The 16,654-nt window shown below is 39.4% G+C and overlaps 1 protein-coding gene across 1 annotated transcript; it reads left to right on the top strand.

Annotated features, from left to right (window-relative positions):
* The first annotated feature begins 1,927 nt into the window (after positions 1 to 1,927).
* LOC128527776 (uncharacterized) lies at positions 1,928 to 16,244 on the top strand. The gene is made up of 2 exons (XM_053500350.1): positions 1,928 to 2,208; positions 13,207 to 16,244. The coding sequence occupies exons 1-2, from the start codon at positions 2,186 to 2,188 to the stop codon at positions 14,576 to 14,578; spliced, it is 1,395 nt and encodes a 464-aa protein (XP_053356325.1). The 5' UTR covers positions 1,928 to 2,185; the 3' UTR covers positions 14,579 to 16,244.
* The last annotated feature ends 410 nt before the right edge of the window (positions 16,245 to 16,654 follow it).

Raw genomic sequence — 16,654 nt, 5'->3', positions numbered from 1 at the left:
TTCCCTGATCACACCAGAGAGAACAGTCCAATGGTGGAGTGGCTGAGATCCTTCACTATCTTCCTGGCCTTGGTCCAGCACTGCTTGCTTTATACAGAGTGCAGTTCAGGGAGCTCTGTGTGGATGACATGCTCACCCTCTGTAGAGCTTGTCTGTCCTGCATAATGATATTACCAAATCAGGTTGTGATGTTTACCGTCAGGATGCTTTCAACGGTGCAGGTTTAATATAGAATATTTGTACTAAGAAAAATGAAAAAGGTTGCTTACAGAAGATTTAAATTCACTGCTATGCCAACCTATCCATGGGATTAATTTGTCCACTGTGCACCATTTTTAACCCATTTCAGACTTTTCCCATATTTGCTGAATTAATTAAATTTTGCTTATAATATTATTTTTTTAATTTTCAAATTAAACCTATAAAGAAATCTGAAAGCAGACTCTGGTGAGCCTAAAGGGTTCACCTACCAAAAATGGCATAATTAATTAAATATATATGCATAAAAACAGCTGATTAACCCAAACAATATTTCCTATGAACCCATACATAATATAATACTAAAGAATACATAAAGATCATGATCTAACTGTATGACATAAAACATATTGCACACTGTACACATCTCTACTCTGGACTCTAGAAAAGGAAGGGGGGCAATGATGACTTGCACTATGCTCAGATCAGTCTAATACACTGTCCAAGGATCCTATTTAAAGGGGCAGCAGCCTTTTTAACAAAAATATACCTTAAACCACAATCATAGCCAATTTACAGTCAGAATGACCAGCGATCATTGATATAGGTGGTAAATACATGGCTGAGGGCTACAACCTTTTGCAACCTACTTCATCTATGGAAAATCTTTAAACACAAATCAGCCTACAGCCGCAGGGAAAGCGGAGTACCGTCATGCACCGACAACATGCAAACTCAACTCAACCCAAGGGGTGCAAGGTGACAACTCTAACACTTTAAACCACCATGCCACGCTTAAATAAATTTGCTTTAAGAAAAGTTCAGATTTAGGCCAGAAAGCAAACTGTTACTTGAGATGACACCAGTCTACATTTTCTAACATCAGAAGGTGGTTTTAAATAACAAATTATCGCGCATGGTTAACCTTGAATAGTAGTTATGAAGGGAGGGGATATAGCACAATTTAAATAATGGATTATATTTCTAAGATTTCAGAGCAGTATTTAAGATTGTATTCATGTTTCAACTGATTAAATAAATGTTATGAAATAATTTTTCCACAATGACCATTACACTGAATACTGTTCTTCTTTTGAGATCCAAGGCTAAATTAACAGCTTCATTTTATATTTAAAAAGGTAATACAATTTTATGTATAAAAGAAATGTATTGTTTTTTTTGTTTTTTTTGTATTTGTATTTTTTAACAAACTCTCCAAGACTATTTCATTTTTAAAGAAAGAAAAAAAAGTCCCAGGAGAATTAGGGCACAAGGCACTGGACGAGATACTAATCCATTACAGGACACGCACATAACCAGCAATTCGACAATGGGAATTAGCCTACTGTAGTTTGCATATCTTTGGACTGTGAGAGGAAACTGGAGTACTTGGAAGAAACCTACCAAGCTCGTGCAGAACATGTAAACTCCTCGCGGTGGACATAATGGTGACGTCGCTCAGGGGAAAATAAAGCTGGGGCGGGGGAACTGGGTGAATATTTTTTATCAATCATGTGTGGTTTTTTTTTTAAGGAAGCTGTATAATCTTCTCCCACCAGTAAAGCGAGTAAGGGGAACTTGCGGGCTGGGTGTAAAAACCCGAATGTTAGCAAAGATAAAAAAAAAAAAAAAACTTGCCCGGTTCATGTTATCTCACAGGGCAGTGGTGCAGAAAACTCAGGTTGGGACAAAGTGAGCAAATGTTCAAACCGAAAACATGTGCCCCTGAACAGACACACACACACACACACGCAGAGTTTCTCTCTCTCTCTCTCTCTTTCTAGGGCGTCTCTCATGAGCGTAACTTCCTTGCCAAAAGTGACAGTAACGGAGACGTCAGGTTGTGGTAGTTGATATGGTCGGAAGCCTTCCCAAGCAAAATAAGTCAAGACACACGAAAAAAAGGCCTTACTTTAAGCCTAAAATGTGAGAAAGTGACGGGACACGTCTGTGTTTTTCGTGTACACGGGCACTAGCCCAAGAGAAGATGAACGCGCAGGCGCTCAGAAGGTAACGGGTTTTTAAAGCTGTATATATTACTAACTTCAACTTTCCGACTCTACTACTCGCTTTTACCGCTTACTAACAAACTATAATTTGTATTTATGAGTTAATGTAAGTGTTCCTGTCCATACGCGAGTAGTTTCGTTTTCGTTCCAAGTGGCGTATAACGGTTATTTATTTATTTATATATTACAGCAGTCTACTTCCTTCTTTACAGCCTACCATTTTATTGTTAATCATAGTGAGATATTTTGCTCTATTTTAAAAACCGTTATAATAAACGTTTAGAGAAATAAAGACGTATTATAGAAACTTTAGGAAGTGTTTTAGACTGGCAGTAAATAACGGTATGCATTTAACGCATTCAACATAAAACTACATTCTTTCCTTTTTTAATATATTTTTTAATTTGTTTATTTTTTATTTAAACTGCAAAACATATACAATAATCAAGTTGTCCTCAAGTTCTATATATATATATATATATATATATATATATAGGCAACAAACAGCCAATAAGGATTTATTGGTATGAAACTATTTATTACTCATTTTTGTATTATTGTTTTATTATAATGAACAAAAATTGACACAAACTATTGTCTATTGAACAAGATTAGAGTTGTTGACAGGCTTTACTCTAACTTAAACTTACTGCAAGTATCTCTTTAGGCCTTATGTGTAAGAAAGAACACCACATGTTTCAAGTGTCAAATAAAAAGCATAAGATCACAACGTTGTATAGCGTAAATGCTAACAGTGCGTTGCAAAGATATTCATACGTCTTGATCTTTTTTTGGTAACATTACAACATTACACTTTTTTTGCAACATTAAAAAGGATTTTAATGGGATTTTACGTTATAGACCAATACAAAGTGACACATACTTGTGAAGTGGAGGGTAGATGATGCACAGTTTTCACATTTTTTTATAAATAAATATCTGAAAAGTGTAGTGTGTATTTGTATTTAAGTCTACTTTGTAGAACCACCTTTTGCTGCAGTTACAGGTGCAACTCTTTTGGGGCATGTCTCTACCAGCTTTGCACATTTAGATAATAAAAATGTTGCATATTCTCCTTTGCAAAATAGTTCAAGCTCAACTATTCATCTGTGAACAACGATTTTCATTCTTCGCACAGATCCCCAATTGGATTTCAGCCTATAAATTGCCCTGTATTTGGCTCCATCCATCTTCCCATCAACTTTGACCAGCTTCCCTGTCTCTGCTGAAGAAAAGCTTTCCCACAACATGATGCTGCCACCACCATGCACAGTGTTGTATATGTGTAGACTCCCACATGAGCTGTGGCTCTCTGTAGCCCCTCCAGAGTTAACACGTGTCTCTTGGCTGTTTTTCTGATTAATGCTCTCCTTGCCCAGTTTGTTAGTTTAGGTGGACACCATTGGTAGGTTTGCAGTTGTGCAATACTCTTTCCATTTTCCAATGATGGAGTGAACAGTGTTCCATGAGTTCAAAGTTTAAGATATTCTTCTATACCCTAACTCTGCTTTAGAATTCTTCACAACTTTATCCCTGACTGGTCTTGTTGTTCACCATGCTTCATAATTCACTAATTTTCTCATACAAACTTCTGAGGGTTTTACAGAGCAGTTGTATTTATAGATTAATTTGTAGATTAAATTATACATACTGTAGATGGACTCTTTTTACTAATTATTTGACTTCTGAAGACAATTGGTTTCAATGGATTTTAGTTAGTACGGCTGAATTGCACACCATACCTTTTGGATTTTTATTTGAAAATATTGACAATGTTTTCTAGAGCTGAACGATTAATTAAAAAAAAAAAATCATGATCTTATACATACATGCATCTCATGCATGAGATCAGTTACTTTAATTCACTTACGTGTATTTCCCTTCATTCAGATAACGCAGCATTCACAAGTTCACTTATTTACTTGAAACAATCCTGGATTGTTGTATCAGTCAAGGTTACTGGTTGCACTCAGTGTAACACAAAACACTATTAAATTACCAATCAGCCCAGATTAGCAAATTATATACTGTATTAGTATACTAGATATATAGTTATACAACTCGATCACTTCTCATCTCTCTTCCTCATTTACTGCGTTCCACTGTTGCATGACGTGTAACAAGGAGGTGGAGCTAAATAAGGTAAGCAGTAATCCGGAGTTGGGGTAGTATGCGAAACCACGTAGGTAAGATAGGGGTGTTAGATTTTCTTTGGTTGTTGCGTTTATCAAAATCAAATTCAAATTTTATTTGTCACATACACAAACATACACAGTACGAGATGTAGTGAAATGCTTATACGACTGCCATTGACCCTAAAAGAGAATTAAAGTTTACAAATAAGAAATAAATATGAATAAAAGAAATATGATAGAAATTAAATAGAAAAATTAAATTAAACTAGGAAAAATAGAACTAAAAATAAAAATAGAAATGTGCTAGGAAAAATAGAACTAAAAATAAAAATAGAAATATGATGTACATAAAAATAGAAATATACTGTGCAAATTGAAATATACTGTACTGGGTACATAGAACCAAAGTGTCTTTGTGCAGAGGTTATTAAAGTGTCTTTGTGCACTGGTCCAGGATGTAAACGTAAACATGTAGTTTAGTTGTGAAGGTAGGTGTGCAAAATTATTAAAGTGTCTTTGTGCAATGGTCCAGAATGTAAGCGTACAACATGTAGTGTAGATATGAAGGAAGGTGTGCGTGTAATTGTCCATAGTGTTCATGGATGTAAAAAGATTGATAGATTTGATCAATTATGAAAAGATTGTGTTAGTTCTGCATAGTGGTGTGGTTGTGGTTGAGAGACCTTATCGCCTGCGGGAAGAAGCTCCTCCTCAGTCTCTCTGTGTTGGCCTTCAGGGAGCGGAATCGCTTCCCAGACCGCAACAGAGTAAACAGTCCGATATTGGGGTGGCCCAGCTCGTCTGTCCTGCATGGTGCTGTTCCCGAACCAGGTCATGATATTTCCCGTCAGGATGCTCTCTATGGTACAGGAGTAGAAATTCCTGAGCACCTTGGAGGGCAGTCCAAAGTCTCTCAAGCGTCTGCGGTGGTAGAGACGCTGCCGGGCCTTTTTTACCACGGTGTTGATGTGACAGGACCATGCCAGGTCCTGCGTGATGTGAACACCGAGGTATCTGAAGCTGTCCACTCTCTCCACTGGGCTCCTGTTGATGACGGGGGTCTGGTAGTTCCTCACCTGCTTTGTACTGAAGTCCACTATCAGCTCCTTTGTCTTGCTGACGTTCAGGAGGAGATTGTTTCTCTGGCACCAGTTCTCCAGATTTCCAACCTCCTCCAGGTAGGCCGTCTCATCGTTGTTCGTGATCAGGCCCACCACAACAGTGTCGTCAGCAAACTTGATGATGGTGGTGGAGCTGGTAGTGGCCACGCAGTCGTGGGTGTACAGAGAGTACAGCAGGGGGCTCAGAACACAACCCTGGGGGGCTCCAGTGCTGAGAGTGATGAAGGCTGAGACATGTCCGCCCATCCTTTCTGCCTGTGGTCTGCCAGTCAGTCAAAATTGGAGATCCACTGACACATTGATGAGCTGAGTCCCAGGTGCTCCAGCTTGGTGGTGAGTGTGGAGGGAATTATGGTATTAAATGCAGAACTGTAGTTGATGAAGAGGATTTTCACATAATTCCCCCTCCGAGTGTCCAGGTGAGTGAGAGATGTATGGAGGAGATGAGAGATTGCATTGTCCGTGGAACGGTTTGGACGATAAGCAAACTGTAGTGGGTCCAGTGGGTCCAGTAGTGAAGAAATAATCAAGTCTCTGACCAGGTGTTCAAAGCACTTCATCACTACTGAGGTGAGGGCTACAGGGCGATAGTCATTAAGAGAAGCAGGTTGAGGTTTCTTTGGGACAGGAACAATAATGGATTCTTTGAAGCATGTGGGGTCACCGACTGAGATAAAGAGATGTTAAATATCTCAGTGAACACAGGTGCTAGCTGGTCAGCGCAGGCTCTGAGAATACGGCCTGAGATGCCGTCTGGTCCTGCTGCTTTCCTGGTGTTCACTCTCTTGAAGGCTCTCCTCACGTCATGCTCTGTGATGATGAACGCGCTTCCGGTGCTGGCAGGGACTTCCTGTCTGCAGCCGTTAGCGCCGCTAGCATTAGCATCGCTAGCGTCTTTAGCTGCAGCCTCGAAGCGAGCATAGAAAGTGTTCAGCTCGTCTGCCAGAGACATGTCTGCGTTCATCATACCGGATGTTGGTGCTTTATAATCCGTTATTGTCCTTAATCCCTGCCACAGGCTCCTAGAGTCACTCTGTTGGAGTTGTGACTCTAGTTTCCTCCTGTAGCGTTGCTTCGCCTCTTTTACCGCCTTCCGGACGCTGTATGACGCAGCCTTGTATGGTTCCATGTCCCCCGACGCGAGTCCCGTGTTGTAGGCAGCGGTGCGAGATCTCAGAGCGTCGCGGATGGTTTTATCCACCCACGGCTTCTGGTTGGGAAACGTTTTAATAGTCTTTTTTTCTACGGTATCGTCCGCTAGTTTCCCGATGAATCCCACAACTGCTTCCGTAAACACGCTGACGTCATCATCGGAGCTGGTTCTGAACATGTCCCAGTCTGCGTCATCGAGTGCGTCCTGTAACGCGGCCACCGATTGGTCCGTCCAGCGCGCGACCTCCCTCTGAACCGGAACTTCCTGTTTCAGCCTTTGTTTGTATTTTGGCATGAGGAAGATGGCGGCGTGGTCGGATTTACCAAACGTTAGACAAGATTGTGCCTTGTAGCCGTCCTTGACTGTAGTGTAACAGTGATCCAGTGTCCTTTCGCCCCTGATGGGGCAAGTGATATGCTGATAAAAGTTCGGCGCCACAATAAGCGCAGCGTCCCGGTGTTATGTTTGGTGCTGTGTAAGTGCCTCATGCAGCTCGCATAAGGCAGTGTCCGTGTCCACTTGTGGTGGAATATAAACGGCACTGATTATGACCGATGTAAACTCCCGAGGAAGATAAAAAGGACGACACATGATGGACAGTACAGTAGTTCCAGATTTGGTGTGCAGGAGCGTGTGAGAGGAACAATGCTCGCGTTGTTGCACCAGCTGCTGTTCACCATTAAGCGCACCCCGCCTCCCCTTGACTTCCCCGAGTCCCGTGTCCTGTCCATGCGGTGAACTGAGAAGAACTCGGCCGGCTGGATGGCGTGGTCCATAAACCCTGAGCAATAAACCCTTTGACAACAATAAATTCTACGCTGTAAACAATGTATTTAATAACAAATTACATAACAGTATTACATTTGCCTTATTATTTTATTAATTATATAATAATAATAAAAATAATAAAAGAAACTAATACACATGATAAAGTTCTGTAGTTGTCTGAGTGTCCAAAATGGACACATGCTACTTTTAGTTATTTTTATGTACTGTATCATTGTTTATATTATATTTATGTTTAACAACTTTTATTTTTCCTTTATTTTACAAAATAGTGAAAGGAAACATTTATTTTAATACAAGAGAGTTAAAAGTCCTGTGCAGACAACAATTTGTTTTCTTAAGTGCAATTAATGTTTTTTGTTGGAAGAAAAAAACAAAGAGACAGAGAGAATCGTGTGAGAGAATCGGGATCTCAATTCCCATGGCGAAAATCGTCATGGGTTTCTTTGCTGTAACCCTGTTTCCTGAAAAAGCGGGAATGAGATGCTGCGTGAAAACGCTATGGGAACGTCTCCTCGTGACCTCGGTCAGGTGACGTCAACCGATGAGGTTATAAATAGTAGTAAGCCAGAAACATCCTCAGGTCAATCATGTCTGAAGGATGTCCAGTCATGTCCGCAGTGCGGCATTCGAGCGCAGCATCTCGTTCCCGCTTTTTCATGGAACAGGGTTACAGCAAAGTAACCCTAGACGTTCTCTTTTAAAAGCTGCACTCGATGCTGCGTGAAAACGCTATGGGAAAGAAAATACCCACTTTGCCGCACTGCAAGTGTCTGGACCCCCAGGGTTGTGTGGTGTGCGCACAGTTCCCCCAAAGAGTCTTAGACATAATTTTGGGATGCTGACTCGAGGACCTGCGAGCCTGGCCCCCAACTATGAAGCCTGATGAATGTCTTGCGGAAAAGGCAACCAGCCTCTCTAGCCAGAGCATCTGATGAGGCAAGCTTCCTGGTCAAATGGGCCCTAATCACTAGAGACGAAGTGTGCCACTCGCCTCATAGGCTAGGGCACTAGCATCTCCCATGACATATGAAAACCTGCTCTGATTTACGCCACTGGCTAGTGCGGTGGTGTGCTGTAAATTTTGAAGGGCATGAACTGGACACAGTGAATGAAGTCTTACTGCTCTGGAGCTGTAACGGCGGAGGACAGAGGCTTCGAGAACAACTGCGGAAGATAGTTGGGTGAGGATGTAGAATGGCTTTAGCTAGCCAATTGACAAAACCTAAGCACGCTAGAAAGGCTGATTAGTCCCGCAAAGAAGCCGGCAACTGAGGGGTGCTTTCCACAAACCCCATCAGTCAGGACGTAGGCCAAAAAGTGGCTAAGTATGTTCTGAGTGTACTAGGGCATAAGCCGAAGGTCAATTTTCGTGCAGAAACTCCAGCACTGAAACAGTTTGGCAGTGGACTAGGTCTGCAAGTTTTTTCCATGTCCTGGAATGTAAATGATCCTAAAGGGACAAAATTTGTCCTGTCCTTAAAGCAGAACCTAGTGCGCTAGGTTTCCTAGCGGCACAAGTCTAGTTTGCGCAGGCGATATTTACAAGACTACGTAGTGTTGTCCATCCGCGCTAGGACATGTTAACCTCTTGACTGCTGGAGGGAGTATTTCATGGCCAGAAATAGGGTCATCATTTCGAGTCAATTGATGTCCTACGCGAGAAGATGACCTCTCCAGATCCCTTGGGCTGGATGGCCATCTAAGGCCGCACCCCAGCCCGTGAGGGAAAACGTCTGTCGTTAGCAGCTTGCGATGACAACACGGACCTAGAGTGGGACTCAGAGTCAAGGACCAGGGTCTGAACCACATAGAGAGGGTACGAAGCTCTCGGTGCGCAACCCTTATTGCAACTGAGGATTGGCCCTTGGATGAAATCCCCCGGCACTTAACCACCACTGAAGGCGGTGAAAGTTACTTCCTGCACTAGCTTGAACTTCTTTAGAGTGTTAAAAATGGATTCGTCACCCGCAGGAGACAGCTGTGCCCGCATTGCGGTCGGATCCCACATGACACTCAATTTCATACTTTGGAGTAGGAAAGAGAACACTTTGCGTGGCGTTCAAACTCCATCCTAAAGAAAACGAGGGGAGCTAGGACAACATGTCAATGCCGAGGCGCTAGCTCTATAGAGAGGGTACGAAGCTCTCAGCGCATAACCACTATTGCCTCAGGGGATTGGCCCTTGGACGAAATCCCCTGGTTTTTAGCCACAACTGGAGTGATCTCAAGTGCAGAAGGTCCAAGGGTATCGCCGTGGAAACCGGAAGCTGCCATGAGATTCTTGATCTCCTTTAGGCTATTGAGAATGGATTCGACGCACACAGGAGACAGCTGTGCCTGCATTGCGGTCGAATCCCATGTGACACCCATGATATGTAAGATTAGACGGGGGTTAGATGTTCGTCCTCCTGAAACATGGCAGGAAGGAACCGAACACCTAAAGTTTCATTGGAGACCGCTGCTCTCCGAAACACCAGATTGATCCACGGCCTCCTAAAGGTGCTGGTCCTCCACAGTGCTTCATACCTAAAGAAACATACCTGGCAGTTGGTTGCCCCGCTCCCGGCCTCTCTAAAAGGTGCAAAAAGTTTGACACTTTGGCTAGATGGGTGTGTTAGATGTTCGGCATCCTGAAACATGGGAACACGTGCCTCCTGCCAGTGCTCAGCTCTCAGTAGGTCAGTCTGGTATGCCTGCAAAGCCATTGTGTGCATGACAGCACTAACCTGACCCGCTGCCTGAAAAATGTTTCCCCACCAGCAAAGATGTTAGTCTAAGTTTTAGTTAGTCCATGGAGTATGGATTTTTCCCGGGAGGATGAGCTCCCAGGAGAGAGATAGCCCGCAAGCGTCTCTTTGATCTGGGACATCATCATAAAGGACCACGCTTTAATCAATGACATGGAAACAAATCAATGTCAATATCACAAAAACATGGGATAAATACGGCTTATTCCATGAAAGAGTTAACTCATGGAGGTCGCCAAGAAGAAGAGGGGCCATCATTGATGCCCCTTCTCCGCCACCCGACAGAAACCTGTTGTCTAACTTTGAGTGTTTGTGGGATTTATTTTATTTATTTATTTATTTATTTTTTACGTCGAAATCGAGGTGTACGCGTTCGACCGCGCAGGTTACCACCTTTAATAACAACTGATACGCTTGCTCATCATTAGAGGAGCGCTCTGAAGTGATAGTTTTCAACTTCGCAGAGGCGAGAGAGAAAGTTTCTTCCGCCCACTCGCAGGAAGCGCTGGAGCGCGTTTGAGAAGTGGACGGAAAAAGCTCATGATCTGGCTAGAGAAAAGGAAAAGTTACAATACTGATTTTTACTTCAAAAGCAAAAAAACTGGATTAGCATTTATACAGATATTACACATTCAACAATAGCATACCACTGATTAATATTTGAGGCTGAACTGATGAATATTTGGTTATGAATTTAGTGTAATTATTGCCATTTGTTGGTTACCCCATATGACATATGGTCGCCCCAAATGATAAGAAAACCACAGATATAAAAATTTCAGTTAAAATGTACACAAAAGAGTTCAAGACGAAAGAAAATTTAACTCTTTTTATTCGAATAACATTTCAACATTTAAATATAACAAATCAGAAGGACTTTAACATTTAAAATTATATAATTTTTATTGCAACACACATTAAATGCTTCAAGAACTTAAGAAGCTGAGTAAAGAATCTCTTTTTTGGAACCTTTTTGACTTATTGGACAGGGATGAACACTACTTGCATCTCAATTAACCTTTCAACATTCAAATATCACAAATAATAAGTTTCTTTTTCTGGCCCTTTCCCTTTTCTTTTCTCATTGTAAGGGCCATATTTCATTTTTGTAATTTGTTGTGTTTATTTCATTTCAATTTGTTAGTTAAGCATTATACATTAATTCCATTGAGTTTATTAGTTTAAGCACGTAGTATTATACTCGTAAGTTGTATTGTGACATCATTTCATGAGTTGTTCTGTGACATCATCCCACAGTTGTGTAGCTGCATGTCTATCACGCACGTTAGTTGCAAGTTGTTGTTATGACATGGAAGGATACAGAAAGGTGTGGAGAATACAAGCTTTTGACCGTGATACTGTGAGGTAAAGCATACAGTAAAATAAGTTGTTGTAACTGTAATCTACCGAAGCTACAGAACACAGCAAAGGACTTGTCGTGACTACAGTGGATTTATGCAAGAAACTGTAACAACCGTTGTACTTTGATGTTGAGATACTCTGCTCTTGCTGCAGGGTTGGAGTTGACTTTCTGTCTATGACAAGCAGTCCTCTCTTTGCTTGTTAATCGTGCCATCTAGGAAATAGGTAAAATAGGTTAAAACTTGTTTTAAATGACTAATACATGTATAGTCAGATAAATAGAATGTCATTGTGTAGTTTTTTTTTTCCTGTAGGATTGTACTACAACAAAAAAGAAATGTTTATCCCTATAAAAGGAATGGAAAATGGCTGAATAAAAAAAAAGATAAAATATACAAATAATTATGCTTAAACAATTACCTCTATGTATATAATTGATGTATAGGATATGAAAACTACAAATATAGGACATATATCTATCATTTAAAACACTCAGCAGTGGTCGCCCCACATGATACTCGGTCGCCCCATATGATGTTTTCAAGTTTACTCAAGTATAACAGGCTAACGGTTAGCCTCAGAAACCAAACAAGCTTCTTCTAGTGACAAAGCACTATCAAATTTATCATCAAAATATAGATTTGTGGGAAAAAAATTATAATTCACAGTTTTGGGGTGGTCGCCCCACATGATGACCAAAAGTGACTACGACATTACAGCAGTTAAAAAACAGCTTTTTCTTACTATATTAGAGAGACTGATTTACTATACAGTTGTTTCCAGGGGGTCTTCACTTGTGTCTGGCTGATGCAGTATCCCATCCTTAAAATGTTTTTCAAAATAAAGGTCCCAAAATTGTGGTTTGTTGATGGTCGCCCCGGATGATATGGATAGAATCAGCATAATTCGGACAATATTCGTTTTTTATATCATGATAGAAATATATGTGCAAATGCTTTATAGTTTTGTCAATGAGTGTAAAACATGTTTGAAATTATGCCAACTAGGAAAAGGAATATATTTAGGTTGATTTAAAGTGTTTTTAAACCAGTTTTCCTAACAAAAGTCAAGGCCGGACGGTCGCCCCATATGATGTTTTGGCACTTCGGATAGCAGAAAAATTATGAAAAACTTAAAAATTTGGAGAAGTTAGAGTGGTTTAGTAGGTAAAGAAGGTATAACAAGTAGATGAGAAATTTTTATGTATTTTTTTGTTTTTTCTGCAAAATAAAATTAACCCGGACAGAAAAAGGGGGCGTCACGTCATTGACCCATATTTATATATTTATTTATTTATTTAAAAAAACTTTCAATGTTTACCCTGATATTTAAAATCATGTTCTCAGTTTTTGTGTTCACTTGATCTTTTATGAAGCTTTGTAGGCATGATTATACTCTATGCAGGTGAGCTCTATTGGGGTTAAACTTTACACGTGATCAACATAATATTTTTGTTTCTTCAAATCAAGAAGCACAATCAATGATAACAAAAAGACAATTCCAATTTGAGTTATCAAACTTAAGGATAGTCAAGCAGTCAGATTTCACATGAATTTGAAGCTACACATTTCTATGTGCTATAATCCAATTTGAAAGGCAAGAATCAGTTATTTTTCTCATCAGACCTATATAATTTTGCTGCCTGCACCAATTTTATCTAATTTTAATTGTTGTTTTTTTTTTGCTTTACAGGTCAGAATATGCCTCCATAAAGCAGGGAGCTTTTGTAAAGATATATTTTCTCCTTCTAATTATTCCTGTGCTCATTTACATCATCTACTTTCTTTTCCAAAAACAAACGATTATACCACCTCCACGTCCTAAGTCCCCTGACTATAAAAATAAGACGACACCTGTCCTGGTCCTGCCATGTGGTGTGCCAGTGCGAAATGATCCAATTATTAAAGTGAACAATCATAAATCATATATGGTCGGCTCCTATATAGAGCACCGCCATGGAGCGAAAATGATACATACAATCGCTATAGTGCTTCGCAATGAGGACGCACAGTATCAATGCTTGCTGTGCTGCAACGGAAAAAGTGAATCTGTACCGGCTACATGCAAAATTCATTCTGACCACTTTGGATATGAATATGGCACGGCTGATATTACCTGCAGGTTACCTGTAACATGTACAAAACCGACACACGTGGCTATCACTTCCCCACCAGTTAAAGAGGACGGACCTTCACACGACATTTACACCTTCCAACAACCTGTTACGAATCAAGAGATTGTCATGCCTGAAACATTTCCTTATGAGTTTGCAGTCTGCATTTCTGTCATGTATGAATATAAAAATGTCCTGGAGCTTGTGCAGGCCATGGAGATGTTCAAGATACTCGGTGTCCAAAAGGTAGCTATTTACAAAACTAGCTGTGATTCGAATGTACAGAAAGTCCTGGATTACTACGTCAAGCAAAATTTTGTAGAACTTATCCCTTGGAATTTATCACCATACATCAATGCTTCTAGAGGCTGGCTGAAGTCAGTTTCATCAGGGCAGCTGCACTACTTTGGGCAGATTTCGGCACTCAATGACTGTGTGTATCGATACATGTACCAGAGTCGCTATGTAGCTCTGCAAGACTTGGATGAACTTATTCTGCCTATGAATGTAAAAACCTGGACAGAGCTCCTGCCTGAATTGGAAAGGAAATACAATCATATAGGTGCCTTTGAATTTGAGAATAATTATTTTCCTCTTTCCATCAAGGATTCAAACCCTAGATATTCACCGGACTCCTGGAATAATGTCCCGGGAGTAAACATTTTGGAACATATTGTAAAAATGAGCAATGATCCAACTAAGTTTAATAACTTTAAAGTCATTATTGACCCTCGCTTTGTGTATCAGGTTACAGTCCATGGCCTTTTGCAGTCTATAAGTGGTAGTGTCAGAGTGGACTCTTCGATTGCCCATATGTATCACATGAGAGAAATTTCAAATGAAATTTTGGATCAAAAGAATCAAATATTAGACACACGTGTCAGGGACTATGCGGACAGTCTGATCCCAGCTGTTTCTAAAGTCCTTCAAGAAACACTGGGCAGTAACTGAAATACATAACTAATCATTGATACACCAGAAAATCTGTAAAGATTTGCAAAAGAGCCATAGATATGGTGTGGTAAGAGTAAAAAGGTATTTTATATGAACATTCCATGATACTGTCTAAAAATGGCAACAAAAAAAAATGCACTATAATAAATTTATCTTAAGGGAAGTTTAGCTAAATGGTATAAGACATGAAACAGTTGTCCTTTAAGATTGTTTTCCTTTTGTAATTTCCGCTTTTCATTCCGCTTTCGCACCCATTTTTTTAAAAGATACTTCCAGTGCATATATCCAAATTAAATTTACACATCTTCTTTTGACTTAACATTTATTCATAATGGAAAAAATATAATTAAATATGAACTGCACACCAATCATCTCCATGTCTACATTACATTCAAAACCTTTCTGCTAAACAATAAAGTCAAAATGTTAAATTATACAAATTATACAACATTATACAAATAAGACCTAATTCGGATTATACTATACTATGGTGAGTGGAAAATGTTTAATTTTATGCCAAGAATACAACGTTTTGTGTTTGGAAAAAAAAGATTTTATGTATGAAGAAAGAACATCATGTGTATAAAGAAGGACGATTGAAATGGTCGTGTGACCAAATTTCGGATTTAGATTGAACATGGTGCTCCATTCCTAAAAACATTTCTGGGGTATTATGCATAATTGAAGGAAATGTTAATGGAGTAAAGAACAGCCGAAAAAGCAACAGAAGGCCAATACCCTAACTTGAATTATATGGAAAATGATTGGAGGAATTATTTAAATCAGAGTCAATTCCACTCCACATTAAGGCCATTGTCTGGAAGTTATGTGTCAAAAGACATTATACAGTATGTGTAAATTTTAAGTCAATATACTCACTGGGATTTTATTATTTAATTAGTAAAGCACTGGATTTTTTTTTTCAGAAGAAGATATTTTGTATGTATTGTTACAAATAATATGCATAATTTGTACAATGGGCGTTCGAGTTAGACTGGGACTTTTGATTGTGCAGAACATCAGAACATAGTTATGAGAGAACAAAGTACATTTATTTTTTTATATAATCCCCTGCTTAACTAATTCATTTATCCCAGCACTTCACTAGTGGATGGATAACATAAAGGTAAAAAGGTATCCCAGTACATTAAAGCCATGATCAGACTGCCTGCTTATATGTGTGCATGCATTTTGGTGTGCTTGCAATTCTGTGTACAAGTGCATCTCAGAAAATAAGAATATTGTGGATTTTTTTTTTTTTTTTTTGTAATTTCATTCAAAAAGTGAAACTCTCATCCATTCTAGGTTCATTACACATACAGTAAAATATAAAGCCTTTTTTCATGTTTTGATTTTGATGATCAAGGATTACATCTTATGAAAGTCAAAAGACCAGCATCTTAAATATTAGATATATTGAAAAAGGTTTTTCTCTTCTATGGGGTTCAGGTCAGGTGCATTGCCTGGCAAGTAATATATTGTCAGCAACCCAGTTAGTGATAGTTTGGACACTGCGGGCATTTCCTGAAGATATCTTGTTGCACTGACTCCAGCCTGTCTCTAATCCTTGTGAAGTTATTCCAAGTTTTTGAATTGTCTTTAGCGATGACCTTCTGTGGCTTACCGTCCTGGTGTCATTACCGTCATTAATGATTTGTTGGACAGCTGTCTTAATGTAATGATTTAGACTGAGACATCCAAAGTATTTATATTGTATGACTAGTAATATACTTAAATTCATGAACTGTAACTGTAATTATGCAAATTAAAACAGACTTGAAATATTTAAATTTACATGTAACAAATCTAGAATATACAAGGTTCACTTTTTGAATTAAATTATTTTATTTTTTTTACTTTGAGAAGCACTTGTATATAGGAATGGTTTAAAATAACTCATTTGTCAGCCATATGTTCATTTGATTCTGTGTGGATTAATAACACTCTGTACATAAAGAATAAGGTTTAGTTCCAACTATTCTGTACTATTTACAGTACTTGAAACTATTCCTCCATAAACTACAAGACAAGTATACCTTTGAAGTATTGACCTTTTGAAGTATGTGTCAAAGT

This window comes from Clarias gariepinus, chromosome 7, assembly GCF_024256425.1.
Source record: "Clarias gariepinus isolate MV-2021 ecotype Netherlands chromosome 7, CGAR_prim_01v2, whole genome shotgun sequence".
Taxonomy (NCBI): Eukaryota; Metazoa; Chordata; class Actinopteri; order Siluriformes; family Clariidae; genus Clarias; species Clarias gariepinus.
The sequence above is the reverse complement of the archived record's forward strand: the minus strand, read 5'-3'. Positions and strand labels throughout refer to the sequence as shown.

What these genes read in the sequence shown, in the direction of transcription:
- LOC128527776 (XM_053500350.1), top strand. Translation starts at nt 2,186, where the DNA reads ATGAACGCGCAGGCGCTCAGAAG. An exon ending in AACGCGCAGGCGCTCAGAAG is followed by an intron (nt 2,209 to 13,206) that starts GTAACGGGTTTT and finishes TTTGCTTTACAG; the next exon opens with GTCAGAATATGCCTCCATAA.